This window comes from Charadrius vociferus, unplaced genomic scaffold (genome assembly GCF_000708025.1).
Source record: "Charadrius vociferus isolate BGI_N301 unplaced genomic scaffold, ASM70802v2 scaffold13, whole genome shotgun sequence".
Classification (NCBI taxonomy): Eukaryota; Metazoa; Chordata; class Aves; order Charadriiformes; family Charadriidae; genus Charadrius; species Charadrius vociferus.
This window is the reverse complement of record NW_009647763.1, coordinates 4,278,944-4,292,992: the sequence shown is the minus strand read 5'-3', so window position 1 is coordinate 4,292,992 and position 14,049 is coordinate 4,278,944. Positions and strand designations below refer to the sequence as shown.

The 14,049-nt window shown below is 41.6% G+C and overlaps 2 protein-coding genes across 3 annotated transcripts in view; one reads left to right on the top strand and one right to left on the bottom strand.

The window, feature by feature from the left end:
• Window positions 1-7,736, top strand: part of SYTL3 (synaptotagmin-like 3) — a 28,098-nt gene extending 20,362 nt beyond the window's left edge. The window contains exons 10-15 of the mRNA XM_009882314.1: window positions 1,330-1,432; window positions 3,481-3,651; window positions 3,863-3,962; window positions 5,141-5,249; window positions 6,150-6,355; window positions 7,606-7,736. Coding sequence (XP_009880616.1) covers window positions 1,330-1,432; window positions 3,481-3,651; window positions 3,863-3,962; window positions 5,141-5,249; window positions 6,150-6,355; window positions 7,606-7,736 — 820 coding nt within the window. The remainder of the gene's footprint in view (window positions 1-1,329; window positions 1,433-3,480; window positions 3,652-3,862; window positions 3,963-5,140; window positions 5,250-6,149; window positions 6,356-7,605) is intronic.
• A 2,145-nt stretch (window positions 7,737-9,881) lies between these two features.
• Window positions 9,882-14,049, bottom strand: part of EZR (ezrin) — a 20,664-nt gene continuing 16,496 nt past the window's right edge. For both annotated transcript variants that reach the window (XM_009882312.1, XM_009882313.1), the window contains 5 exons: window positions 13,032-13,162; window positions 12,163-12,323; window positions 11,767-11,859; window positions 10,589-10,840; window positions 9,882-10,247 (listed from right to left, as the gene is read on the bottom strand). In XM_009882312.1, coding sequence (XP_009880614.1) covers window positions 10,083-10,247; window positions 10,589-10,840; window positions 11,767-11,859; window positions 12,163-12,323; window positions 13,032-13,162 — 802 coding nt within the window. In that variant the 3' untranslated portion in view covers window positions 9,882-10,082. The remainder of the gene's footprint in view (window positions 10,248-10,588; window positions 10,841-11,766; window positions 11,860-12,162; window positions 12,324-13,031; window positions 13,163-14,049) is intronic.

The window sequence follows — 14,049 nt, the reverse complement described above, 5'->3', positions numbered from 1 at the left end:
GGAAAAAAAAAAAGGGAAAATATTCTTGTTTTAAGATACTTTTGTATGTTGTGATTGAAGTTGATTGATATATGATGGTATGCCATACTAGCACTTTCAGAACATCCAACATACATACCAGCCCTTTTTACATACACACATTGCAAGACAAATAGGTTTCATACCAGTGCTTATTCTGTCTGACCATTTTCTGCTGGTGACCATCTCTTACCCAACTGCCTGGTCACAGGCAGGGAATCTGTGTTGCTGGTGAGCAACTCTGGATCTCAAGAATAGCTGGGGTGATAGAGTAAGAGGCTAAAGAGGCTTCTGGTACCTGAATATTTTAAAAGGTAGTTTTACATATGGATAAGTTTGGAAAGAATAGGGAAGACGTTTAAGTTTGCACTGATGATATTGGATACAGCTGATTTTATTTACCAAGTAAGTTAATCAAGAGGCTGTTTTAAAATTGGTTTAAATTATAATATCTGAAATAAATACAACAAATACTGTTTAAAAATATTTAGTGTTATGTTAACAATCACTTCTTTCCCTGCCAAGCTGTGAGCCAGCGCTCTCTTTGCTAATACTCTTTGTCATAACACAAATATAGCCCACTGAACTCATGTTAAGGGAAATATTTAAGTATTAATGTTCATGTGACCTATATATGAGAAACTGTGGGTAGGAGCCATTGGTGCTTGGTCCAACTCAGCTTCTAGAATTTTTTTATTGGTTTTCTTTGAATCAATGTTAGAGCAATTTTGAGCACGTTAGACATTCTCCCACTTTCACTCTAGTGGGTATTATAACAATTAGAATTTTTTAGAATTATGAATTACTATGTATTATTTGTATGATTATACCTTTTTTTGCTACCTGGTACTTTGTGTTGTAAAGATGAGATATTTTCTTCATGAACAAGCAGCAGTGGTCCTAAAGTTGATTGAGTTGATATTTTTTTTCTTTGAGCACATAATATGCCTTTTTTTTTTTTATCATAAAACTGTCACTGCAGCTGACATGGTGACTTCCTTAGTAGCTATTTTATCAGAGGCCAAGAGTATGAAAACAAGATTCCTATTCAGATCCTAATACTTTCCCAATTAGAAAAGAATTGAAACACATTAGCTGAATGATATACGGGGATCCTTATAGTCTGTCTGCTTTATTGAGAAAGGATATAAATCATAATTTTCGATTTTATTCCTTGGAAAATTAGAAAGTCGGTAAGATTGTTTAAGAATTAAGAAGAAACTCTTCTCATCTAATTAATTTTTTGTCTTAGTTTGGTTCTCCCTCCCCTCCCCCCATCACTTTCTATATATCTTTCTCTTTATCTACAAGGTATGTTAAGGTTTATTTACTTCCTGATAAATCTCCTCGGAGTAAGCGGAAGACAGCTGTCAAAAAGAGCACAGTGGATCCAGAATTCGATGAATCTTTGAAGGTACCACTTTCAATTGTGTGTCGCTAAGTGCACTTTTGCATGGTAATGCGCTTTTGTAATGTATAGTCCTGCAAGTTCAGAATCGTCCTGATGGGGGCAAATCTAGGAGTCACTGACAAAAATAATTTAAAAAATTATGTTTTTCAGTCCAAATAAGAGAAAATGCTTTTGGAGTTACAGTAGTAAATTGCAAACCGTCAGAAGAGTCTGCCTTTGTCCATGAAAACACTTTTAATGAATTCCAGTGTTGTTCTGAGTTACCCTGTGGCAAAAGCAAAGTGTCTTCCAAAGACACGTTTTGTGTACATTCAGGAACTGGGTGTATTGCAGAGCAGTTAATGTTTTACACAAGTATTCCTTTCGACTGATATCCCTTTTGTCAGTGCCACCTGGGGGCATCTCTCTGCAGTTAGCTGGATGCTAACTGAATTCCACCACCTCTAAAATGTTGTCTGCTTCCTTTTCCTTGTGCAGCTGATACCAGGCAATCTCTTTGTAGTGTCTAATTTCAAACATTAATAAACCCACCAGAGAACAGTAGTTACTATTTTAATTCCTTAATGCCTTGCAATATTACTTCTTGCATCCCTGCAAGACCCGTGTGTAGAAAATAGGAGCCATTATTATCGCTTCACAGACACTTAATGAAATGTGAAGCTGAAGCTGAGTACTGTCAGGTGGGAGAGGTTGGATTAGTTTGGTTGTTCCCAGCTCCAGTTTTGTACTCAGTTGCCTACAAACCCATCTTTGTGTGCATCAGCAAGCTGCAGCGGCACATTAGATGTTGAGCTCTTCAGTAATGTGTTGTCTTGGAAGACATATGAAACAAAGTTAATGGAGGGACAAACTTGTATTGTTGCCTCTTGAACTACAGAAAAGTTCCAGTGTTACCACCACCTCTTGGTGTGTATGAACATCGAGAATTTGTAGCAAGTGAAACAGGCAAAATGTTTGAAAAGGCCATTGCTAAAATTCGATAGCAACAAAAAAAGATGTATGTAATGCTCCTCTATCCCAAAGCCTGTATATAGGGTTTAAGTTGGGAGAAAAAAGAGCCTGAAATTGGAATAATTGGTCCTAATTTTATAGTCCCTTTTCAATGCCAGAGCTCTGCAGAACTGATAAAGGGAGAGTGAGAGCCATGCCTCAGTTGGCTGCATGAACCCCAAAGGTTATTTAGTTAGAAATCTTTTAAATTAGTTTAATTTTTAGTTCATCCAGAGTAGCAGAAATGGTCAAAAGAGCATAGTGTTAGTGCAGGTAAACTACATCATGACACTGAGATCCAACTCAGTGGGATTCAGCTGCAAATTAAGACACCTGCTTTTAGGCAGCTGCACACGCGAGAGGTGTGTGGGTGCTCTTGGGAATCACTGGGGGTGATTTGTCCGAAAGCCTACACCCACCTTGTGATTCAGCAGCCCAAAAGTGGGTAGCAATGCCCTCATCCATGCCATCGCCTCCATTTTTCAGTCCAGGTGGGTGCAGGTCACCTGTAGGCTGGGTATCACATTTACCAGTCTCACGTGGGTATATTAAATACCCAACAATGTCTCAAAGGGCTCTAACTATGTTTCAGGCGTGGATCAGGGCTTTAATTAGTGGTCAGCTGAATTAGTTACTTGCCTGTACTGACTGCATTGAGTAGATGGCCACTGACCAGAATGGAAACTTTAGCACCTTCATTACGTGTCTTAATCTTGAAATGACCTCCAGAGTAGCCAAATTCTGCTGGGAGTATAAAACAAAAATATTAAAAAAAAAAAAAAAAAAAAAGTCAAGGATTATTTAAAGTTCTGAATCAATAATCAAAATCTTTAGCAAGGCAGGCCAAGGTATTCCTGGAATGTTGTTTCGTATTTGGGTGAGCATTATTTAGCATTTAAGTAGTGGGGTAATATGCAGATTGCAAAGCACATTCAGACAAGATGGTTCTGTCCGCATCCGGCTGCCTTCAGCCATGCGGCTGGCCTTCCTTCGGGCGGGTTATGAGCACGGGCCTGCATTCATCCTGTGTATGGCTTTGTAAATGCTGTTTGTCTTTCTAGTACAAGATTGAATACTCACAGCTGGGAGGTCGGCAGCTTCAGATATCTGTGTGGCATGCAGGAGCACTCAAATACAGGGTGTTTTTGGGGGAAGTGGTGATTCCACTGGCAGCATGGAATTTCGAAGATAACTCGATGCAGTTGTTCAACTGGTACCAGCTCAAACCCAAGGTGACTCTTAGTTTTTGTGTTTAGTTATATCTTAAGAGCAGGATGTGTAGCAGAAGCTATGAAAAAGATTGTTCTTCTGAGGTCATTGAGGGGAAAAATGCTGTCAACCTAGTCCATTAGTAAGATATGTTGCAAATATAAACAAGCTGTGAGAATGATGTGGAATAGAATAATTGTAGTAATGCAGATTTCTGTATGTCCCTTTCTCCAGCTGGAAAAGCCTGAAGGTGATCTTATCCAGTACAGCAGTGAACTCCTTGTGTCTGCAAGACTGTCAGTACCAGCCCAGTATAAAAATTTCCCGTTTGAAGGTATAAAATGTTTCAGTGTACACGAATCCCTTGGCTAGAAAACAATTGAGATCAATTAAGGACTGACAATGTGTCCATGTAATATTCCTGTATGACGTTGATAACAGCTACGGCGATTTGTGGTGTATTGTATTTTAAATTAATTTAAATCCAAACTTTTGCCAACTTCACCTTTTTGTTCTTTTTAATGCCAACAAAAGCGGCAGATTAGAATGGTAGTAGTATGAGGCATCCAGCTGCTTGGCTGGACAGCTTGTGCCTGTCGTGATGTTGCCGGTAGACTTTATTCTGGAGGTGATACAGTGTTTTTACTGCCCAAGGTAGAAGAGACTGCCAATTTAGGGCAAAGGTGTCAGGGAAATGGCTGCCAGGGTACCAGACCAGCACCCTTGGCTTCTCCAGTGATCTCATTTTAGAGAGATTGTTTCACTTGGAAGATGTTGGGTTCAAAATGTAGAGTCAGGATTCAGTTTTTGGTAATGAAAGACTTGTAAGGTACATTAAGTATTGCTGTAGTGTGTCTGAGCAAGCACCTGCTGGTGGAGTAAAATAAACACTTGAGGAGGGCAGGGTTAGACCACCTCATTTTCCTTAACTCCCTAGATCAGAGGGAGGTACGCAGACACTCAGAGCTCTAGTAGTGCACTCTGTGTTGAGGATCGTAGAAACAGGTAGAGACCAAGAGAAAGGTCTAATTAGCTGGTACATTAATTTTGTTCCCTTTTCTTTTCCAGATGACCCCAAAGTTATCAGCTTGCTTTCTTCCATTTTTCCTCCCTATGCATGCCTGGGTACTGGGTCTCTGCTCTGTAACTGGAGCTGTAACAGAGGAGTGGTGTCACGCTGTGGGTTTGGCTGTTCCTCCTGCTTCTGGCTTTGTTTCAGAGAAACCCTCCTGTGGGTACTGCTTTGTGTTTACTTTTCACAAATACAACAGAAAGCTCTGTGTTAGGAACAGAATTCACAAAGCAATCTGCTACTCATTGCTTGCTTTCTTTTCAGTGTGTGAATCATACACTGTACAAGCAGGTTAAAATCTTTCAAATGAACCTAATACAGCACTCGGAGTCCTTATCAGAGTAGTACTGCGTAGTCACTTTCCTACTGGGTTATAGCAGCATCTTAGGCTAGCAGCTGAACTAATTGGTTATTTAATGTGATAAATGCTCCTCTTTCAGGAAAAAAAGACCAAGGAGTTCCTAAATGCCAGCTTCAGGTTATGGTGTTTGGGGCCAAGAACTTGCCCATGCTGAGATCTGCTGGAGTGCCGAACTCATTCGTTAAAGGGTATGTATGAGACCTAACACTTCAAATAGAAAATGTCACGCACATTCTGTGCAAAGGTATGTATTAACATGGTCTCACCAGGAGACTGGCATGTGAAAGTGGCATTTTCCACGCTCTTAGTCAGACTTCCTTGTAGTGGTGACATTTGGGTGTCTGCACAACAGCAGCACTCAGAAGAGTGGTGATGTGTCCCACTTGCTCTTTGCATCCTGAATGAACTTCGGAATTTACTTCTGTCATTAAAATGTAGAGTTTGCTAGTTTAAATATCTGCTTTTAGATATTAGGAGAGAGGGGGGGGGGAAAAGTACAAAACAAGAGGGTATTTTCATTCCTATTTTCGGCTATGCCTTTACAAAATTAAATATAGCTTTGTATACATTGAAAAGGAAACTTTTATCCTCTTCATTCTAGACATTTTAAAAGAGGAGGGGCTGAGTTTTTCTTCAGTGCACTGAGTAGTTTATATGTGGGCTCATTTTACTTTCTTACTGTCAGGCATCAGGTGCCACTGGAAGTATGATACTGGGGTACGCTTACAATATCTCATAAAGCCATTTCACCTGCTGTGGCACCTGTCTTGAGTGAAATGGGCGAGCATTTTAGCTACTGAAAGGCAATTTTGGATAACAGAACAGGGAGTAAAGACTCCCCCAGCAGTCAGTGACAGCAAAGGAAAAGCAGATCAGAAGAGCCTACTTGCACTGCACCCACACTGAAGGCAGACAGGAAAAGGAGCAAGTCCCAAGACAAACACACTGGCACCATGTTCTCCCTTGCACTTAAGCTGAACTTTTTTGCTATTTAAGGCAAACCAAATGGCCCTGGTTGATTATTGCAAATGTTCCGTTTTCTGGTTGAGAAATCATAACCTTGCTGAACTCTCATTGTTTTTGGGAAGTTGTCTTATCCTTCCAGACGAAGCAGAGGTAAAGCGAAAGTCTCCTGTCCTGAAGAAAGAAGCCTGTCCCCAGTGGAAACACTTGTTTGTCTTTGATGGTCTTACCCCAGCCCAGCTACAGCAATCATGTCTACACTTGACTGTCTGGGACCAGTCAGCTTTCAGCTCAAGCGATCAATTCCTTGGAGGAGCCAAGCTTGGTGCAAGTAAGTTCTTTATCCCTAAAAATTGAAGGTAATTTGGGAAAAAGTTCATTTAGTTTACATTCTAAATAATAATATTTACACTGTGCTATTTATTACCTGCTGTCAAGTGCCTGCACATACAGCCCTCAGTCCCTATCCAAAGCAACTTGCAATCCTGGGCTTTGATCCTGCAAGAACCGATGCATGTGTTTTAGTTCAGGTTTGTGCAGAAGCTCAGGGGTGGCAGGGGGAATTTTCAGGAAGACCGTTTGTCAGTGTAGCAACTTCTAGGGCCAGAGCCTGAAGACAGACATGGAAAAGTTGAGTGGATTCAAGTCATCTAGAGCTTCTTTTGAGATTTGTTCCTTGAGCTCTTTTTTTAAGAATTGGCTACTTTGAACTACTGTCTCATCAAAAGGAAGTGCAAGAACTGATGATCTAGTAGACTCCAACCTCCCTTATATTTGTGCTTTTTATTTTGCATCCACAAATCAATCCAATCAATGGGAGGTACAGAAAGTGAAACTTATGCAGAAGGGCCTATTGCATGTCTGAGTTTTGGGCTCTCTTCTAACATAAGAGTGAGCCCTCTTTCCAGAGGCTGAGCAACCCGCTGCTCACTGAATAGGCCCTCTTAACCAGTTGTTGAGCTGTCACTTGCAGGCTGCCCAGTGGGGCCTCTCACCCCTGTCTTCCCAGAGAATAAGTGCTTTGGTTTCAGTATTTGAGATGAAAGGCTTGAAGATTGAGGTGCTGTCACTTCATTATGGTATCAACATGCACTTTAGAGGAGTATTATCACTAGTAATAACAAGTCAGTGCTGTGCAGGCTTCTTCCCGAGCTGCTTTTGCTTGTCCTACCCAGCGTTTTCCTTTCTGCTAGAGCAGGGACAACGTGATACTGAGTGAAGATGACTATCCAAGCCCTAAGCCTAGTAATGCATTAGAGTCACTGGAGATGAAGTGAAGCAGGAGGCTTTGTGCCATTCTCCTCTTTGTAGTATGCACACTTGCTTCTCTGCTTTTAAGTCATACAACCCAAACATTGTTCTTTACTGCAGGCTGAGAGAGTGCGATCCTTGTTTAACAGGATGTAAATAATGTTTCAAAGGTGTAACTACAGTTTATTGCAACTAATGTCTTGGGAGGTACAGAACAGCTGAAATTGCTGTAGAACTGGGAAAAGCAGGTTGGTTGTTATGTAGTCAACTGGGCCAGAAGTTGGGTAAGTGAAAAGTAACCCTGTGATCTTTCCTTTCGCTTTCTCACAGAGGAATCGTTTGGCTGTAAAGACCTTGTTTCTCAGTCAGTGCTCCAATGGCAGGAAATGCTCCACAGCCCAAATACGTGGATGGACTTCACACTTGTACTGCATTCAAATAAGGAGAACTTTAAATCATGAGATTACTGTGCAGCAACTTTTCCTTCTCTGTGTGTGACAAATTCAAGTGGCACATACATTTCAGGTCTGGGGAAAGGTACACTGCAACAGCACCTACTCCAGCTTTTGGGGAATAGTTATGCATTGAAAAGCCTGTGACATTCTGAAGATCTTATTTCTCCAAAAGTTAAGGCGTTATTTGTCTCTGTAGCTGCAGTTTAAGGTTAGTATTATTTCTTCAGGAGTGACAAATGCAGTTTGAAATGCATTATGCTGACAAGACAACAGTAGCCAGATGATGTGCAGTTTTCCATTTCTGGGCACAGCAGAACTGTAATAATTTAATTATAGATAGGAATACTTCTTAGAGAAAATAACTGTTACCTTAAAGTTATATGCTTTCACTCTGATCTGGATGTTTTATACATGTTCAGAGAGAATTGAAAACTAGCTTACCTTTAGCTGCTTGCTGCAGATGGGTGATGCCAACACCTCTGTGCTTCAGGATTATCTACAGTGCCAGTATTACTTCACATAACCCTAAAAAGCTCTGGCCTGTGGCCACATGTCTTCTAAATATGTGCTGTATCATTGTGCTTAAAATGAGGTAAATGTATAAATTCTCCCTTGGTAGCAGTGTGGGACAACAGCTAATAAAATAAGTGTGGTTGGAGGAAGTTCCAGCTGCTGATGTAAGACAGCGTTAACATGTCTGATCCATACAGTATACGGCACAGGACAAGACTTTAGCTAGGGTTATTTATTCATCTGAACTGGTGGCAATGCAAGCTTAAGGCTCAACTACTGTGTCAGTTCACTTTGCCTCAGCTCTGTAGTGTTACAGTTGGCAGAAACTTCACATACACAACTGTAATGAGTGCTGTTGCCTTTCTTCCTTTCCAGGTCAACATGGCCTTTAAGGACTTTAAAGACAGGGATTCATACGCTGAGCTCAGTAACTAAAAGAAAGAGCAGTAGCCCACCTTACACAAAATACACCCCACGCAAGAAACACTTCACTCCAAGTCCTTTGTTACTTTGCAGATCTTTTATTTAGATGTTTGCTGCTGCAAATAAAAAAAACAACCCCACAAGATTCAACTCAAGTATAAAGCAGCATAGGTGTTGTAAGTGAAAGAAGAGCTGACAACATACTGTATCTCACTTTCTAACAGATTTTCAAGGAAAGGGGGAGATTAGTGGGGAAGGAATATGGTCACAGAAATGCTCTCCACTAGAGAGAATACAACTGTGATATAAACAAGCAGTCCCTTCATCTTTGGAGTCTGAAACTTTAAATCAAACATTTAAAAAAATTAGAAAATTTGTTAGAAAAATAGGTGCAGTAAAATTGTATATATTGGATCGTGTGTACATATAACAGTTAATTAAGTAAAAAAATGATCTTTACAAATAATGCTTTATAGCAAATAATCAGCTGCACTGTATCAGACTACAGTCTTGTTCAGGCATTTTTACAGATGCAAGTCTTATTAAATCTGAAAAGTAACAAAATATACAGAGCAAAACTATTTCCCTTTAAACTAGTATTGCAATCCACACATTGCATGTTTTTATGTATGTATATATATATAAATACTACACTATAACTGATCAGTAATGAAGCTGGAATTCAAATACAGCACTGTATTAGATTCCAACAGAGTATTTGCTTAGCTGTTATGTGAGGAGGGTATCAGTGTCCCTATGCCACACTCCTGAGCCATCACTGCAGAATTTCTCTAGTTGAGAACAACAACCAGAAAAAGCCTAATTTCTACACAAAGTAGTTCTGAGGTGTTGTCAGTTCTTTTGGGTGCTGAGGGTGGGGGTGGTGGACATTAAGACCAAGAGAAAAAAAACAGGGTGTAAACCCACATGTGCACACATGTACACACATCCATACACATACTTACAGATCTCCAGCCCTACAACCCATCATCTTTTCAACTGTTGGACTTGTAACTAATAATACAAAGACATATGGCACAATATTCACACACAGTTGCTTATTTTTAGACTAAACTGAATCCAGCACAGGACGCGCATCTTCAGCTAGAAGCACAGCCTAGTAAAATTTTTCTTGCTTAAAGAGAGATGTGACATAAGGCCTTTTGGCACTAAGCAAAGGCATGAGCAAGTTACCAAGATCAGTGGTATGATGAGTTTTTAACTATACCAAATTTAATACAAGATATGGAATAAAAGGGAGATTCAAACACCTCTGGGTTTAGAGAACGGTTGTTAAGTGTCATACAGTGACCCCTCCTCAGGGAAAAAACAAACGCAAAACAAAAAAACCCCAAAACGAGAACACAGCATCAAGATCTGCCTTTCCCACAGTCCTGCCTTCTTGTTACAGCATCATTACATCGCCTCAAACTCATCAATTCTCTGCTTGGTGTTGCCTTGCCGGATCTGCCGCAGTGTCTTGTACTTGTCACGTCCCTGTCGCATGTTGTTTGAGTGGATAATATCATTGTGGGTCGTCTTATTTTCATCTCTAGCCTGGGCCAGCTCATCTGTCAGCGCCTGCAATATGAAGAACATTAAATACAGATTAGACACGAGAAGCTTTCAGCTCATGACAGTAGTGTTCTTTGGTGAGAACTGACAGTTGTTAGGTGACTGGACAGATCAGTGATATGGGTACAACATATGCTTTCCATAAATGCTATGGATCACGTAAGTAATCTCAAAGCCTGAGCAATGAGAATAATCTTTGCATACCTTGTCTTTAATTCAAACTCCCTACAGGAACTGTAAACAAAGAGAAACTATCATGCTTTATGTGCTTAACCAAGTGGTTAAATGATCTATTTTCCAGGAACTGATTGTTTCCATTACTCCCCCTCCTCCAAATATTTTCTTACCTTCAGTTGCCTCTGTACACGTTCGTTCTTCTCTGCTTCAGTAATGCGTATCTCCTCATTGCGGTCATTCCTGATCCCCTCGCTGGAGAACTCTGCGCTGTAGGCAGAGTACTCGGATCCTTCATCTTGCAAGTTATCTTGGACATGGTAGTTCACTGGCTCATAGACAGGTGGTGGGGGTGGCGGCGGAGCAGTCATTACCAGGTGTAGCTCCTCCTTTGTCTTTACCAGATCCTCCTGGGCTTCCTTGGCCTTTGGGAAAAGAGTGAAAAATATTTTCATGCATTTCTTGCTTTAAACCAGCTTAATGAACACTTCAATGCTTATCTTCCCAGTTTTGTCAATCTACTATGAAAAGCAAGAAAGAAGGAATTAAATCTGCAGCTGACAGAAATCTGTTAGCCTTATGCAGAACATCTTTTTTTTTTTTGCTAGTGATGCTGTCATCATCCACTGTGTAACGTGCAGGGGATCTAAACAGAATCTTCCAATAAAACACAGTCTAGGAAAAATAGTTCTGTGGGAAGCTACAGCCATCTTCATCTCGTTCTCCATTTGAAGAGCTGTAGGTTGTGAATATGGGTTCCACAGAGCAAGAACTTAGATTCCCGAGTTGGCATTTTTAATACAATTACGCAGTAGGCAGTCAGTGTCTGTGCTGACTTGTGATTCTGCCCTCCCACATGGTCTGCAGCATCAGTTACAGGGCACTGGGAGCACTGCGCACTGAGCCTTGCATAGTTTATTTCTGGGTTTATTGCATTAAATTATTCAACTTGCCTGATCCAGGTACCAGGAAGCCACTGACAAGAGCACACACTCCTGCTACCTGCAGCGTGACTGCATTTGCAACATCTTCTCTTGATTGATGTAGTGTTTTTAGGCATTACATCATGGATTAAACGCATCATTTACACATTCGTCCCTTCCCCTCCATGGCTCCAAGACAATGAGCACATTTTTAGGTTTTATACAGGCTTCCACCTTGAATTTTGACTGAAGGCTTGTTGGAAGAAAGGCGTTTTGTAGGCATAGTGCACATTCATCACAAGTCTGCCCTGGTCTGCTGGTGTACAGATGTTTGTCTCTGCATGCTTAGAGAAGTCATACCAGGCTAAGCACTGTGGTGTGCTCTGCTCAACTGCAGAACTTCAGAGCAAATTTGTAAAGATACTCACTCTGATTTGCCACTCTTCAACCTCACTCTCTTTACGCCTCCTTGCCTCCTCAAGAAGTGCAATCTTGGCTGTATACTCGGCAAGCTCAGTAGCCTGTTGAATAATAAAATCGGAATTAGAAGGACTCTTAAAAAAAAAAACAACAGAAAAACAAACACAAAACTAAAATGCTGTTGACTGAGACCCAAGCGTTACAGTCCACTGTAGTAAAGAACGAATAGGAAATTATGAGCAAAAAGTAGATTGCTCATGACAGAAACTAGTGCCATAACAATACTATCACATGGTCTAGTACTTCACTGCACTATGTTTTTTCCTGGAGAACAAGGCTTTGCCTTACTCAAAAGGCACAGTAAAATGCCTGTATATCTTATCCTCAAAATGACTGGGTCTTACCAGCTGTTCCTGGCTCTTCATCTGGTCCATAGTTTGCCTCTCCAGCTCCTCCTTGGCCTGCAGAGCAGCCAAACGATCTGCTTCCAAGCGTTCCGCTTCCTCCTGGGCTCGTCTCCGTTCCTCCTCCAGCTGAATGGCTCTTTGGATCTGATCCGAGAGCTCTGGAAAAAGACAGATCAATGCAGTTAATCCACAAGCCGGGTCAAAGCGAAGGCACTACAGACAGTCTCTTAGGTAACTGCAGAAGTCATGACAAGCACTTGAGTCCAGCCTGCAGTACCCCTTCACTGTGCACCTCAAAGTAGTTATTTGCATAATACATCAAGTAACTGAATTCAGAAGTAGTCAGCTGCACATTATAATTACATCTTCTGCAAGATATTTGCACCGAAGTCTGTAACACTGACATGACTCTGCTGCCCTTAATTGACAGTTTACTGCGAGGACCAGATGCTGCTGTCTCCAATTTGCTCATCTGTGCATTGAAACAGCAGCTTCCATTTCCCTGGAAAGGCTTGTTCCCAAAGTACTTTTTCTGCTAGGAGTTAAGTAAAAAGTACTCGAGAGCTGAACTGCGTTACTGCTGGAAGAGGCCATACTACTCAAACCCTCTTGGCAACAGGGGAAAATGGTGTTCATGTAACCTTCAGTTCCCAAATACAATCAGCAGATTTTATGCTACTTTCATGCTTTGGATGATCTCAGCAGTGCGTGCACATGTGTGTATTTATCCGTATAGGCAGATATTAACAAACCTCGCCAACAGATCGCGGTGCCATCAGATCTAGGCTAGCTGTAGGCAGCAACCCGTATAACCCCTCTACGGAGCACAATACACATGGTCTGGTCAGCCCGCACAAGTACTTTACCTTTCTCTGCTTTCTGAGTCTTCACCTCATACTCTTGTAGCCTCACCAGCAGCTCCTCCTTCTCCCTCAACATTTGTTCTTTCTCTCTCTCAATTATCTCCCTCTTCTTCTTTTCATTTTCTAGTTGTTGCCTGTTAGAAACAGATTTCATGCTTGAAGCTCGCTTTCAGACCTAAGCTACAGCCAGGCAAGAAATTTGGCAGGGCATCTCTCCAGGCAGCTCAAGGGGAAACAACCATGTGACTGCCACAAAACAAGAGCCAGAAGACAGAAATACATATAGCCTGTTCCTTCATCACTTTGGAATTTTTGCTCAGTTTTGGATAACCTTTTTCATAAAAAAATTGTATTTTTTTTATTGCCTGCTCCAGAAATTTAGCACACCAAATAGCTACCAGAAGCACAGAGAGAAAACCAGGACTCTGTTCTGCGCAGCAGGAGATTTAACGTTGTGACTTCTGGCATAAGGAAAGTCGAGGCGTAAAAACAAGAGCACTGAGGAAACGAAGACAAACAAGCCACGAAGACAGGAGAAAAGCAGCAACATGATTTCTCAAATCACAAGCAACCTGCAGCCAGTGGTAGAAACCCCATGGAATTGCTAATCCTTTTTCCTTGCCTGTAAGAGGTCTCCCAGTCCCCTCTCCTCTCTTCACAGTGTAAGCGCATGCTCCCTGTGAAGGTTTCTCCCTTACTCCCAACCATCCCATGGTCCAACGCATAAATCAGGTCCTAACGCTCAAAAGTCAGGAGAACCCTCTCCAGGTGAGTGCCACCACACAAGAGCCCACTGCGCCTTTACTTGCGCATTTCCTTGCAACTCCCAAGACTTCAAACAGGACAGGAGACTACATGGCCACAGCTCCAAGCCAGAAGAGTAACACTTACAGTCCCGCTGCAGGATACCCCGAGTCCACCCCGTAAGCCGGAGCTCTAGAGCCACACAGGGTGGCTCATGGCCTTTCCAAAGCGAAAGCCACATTTCCCACTGCTGCCCTGCTGGTACAGCCGCCTGCTG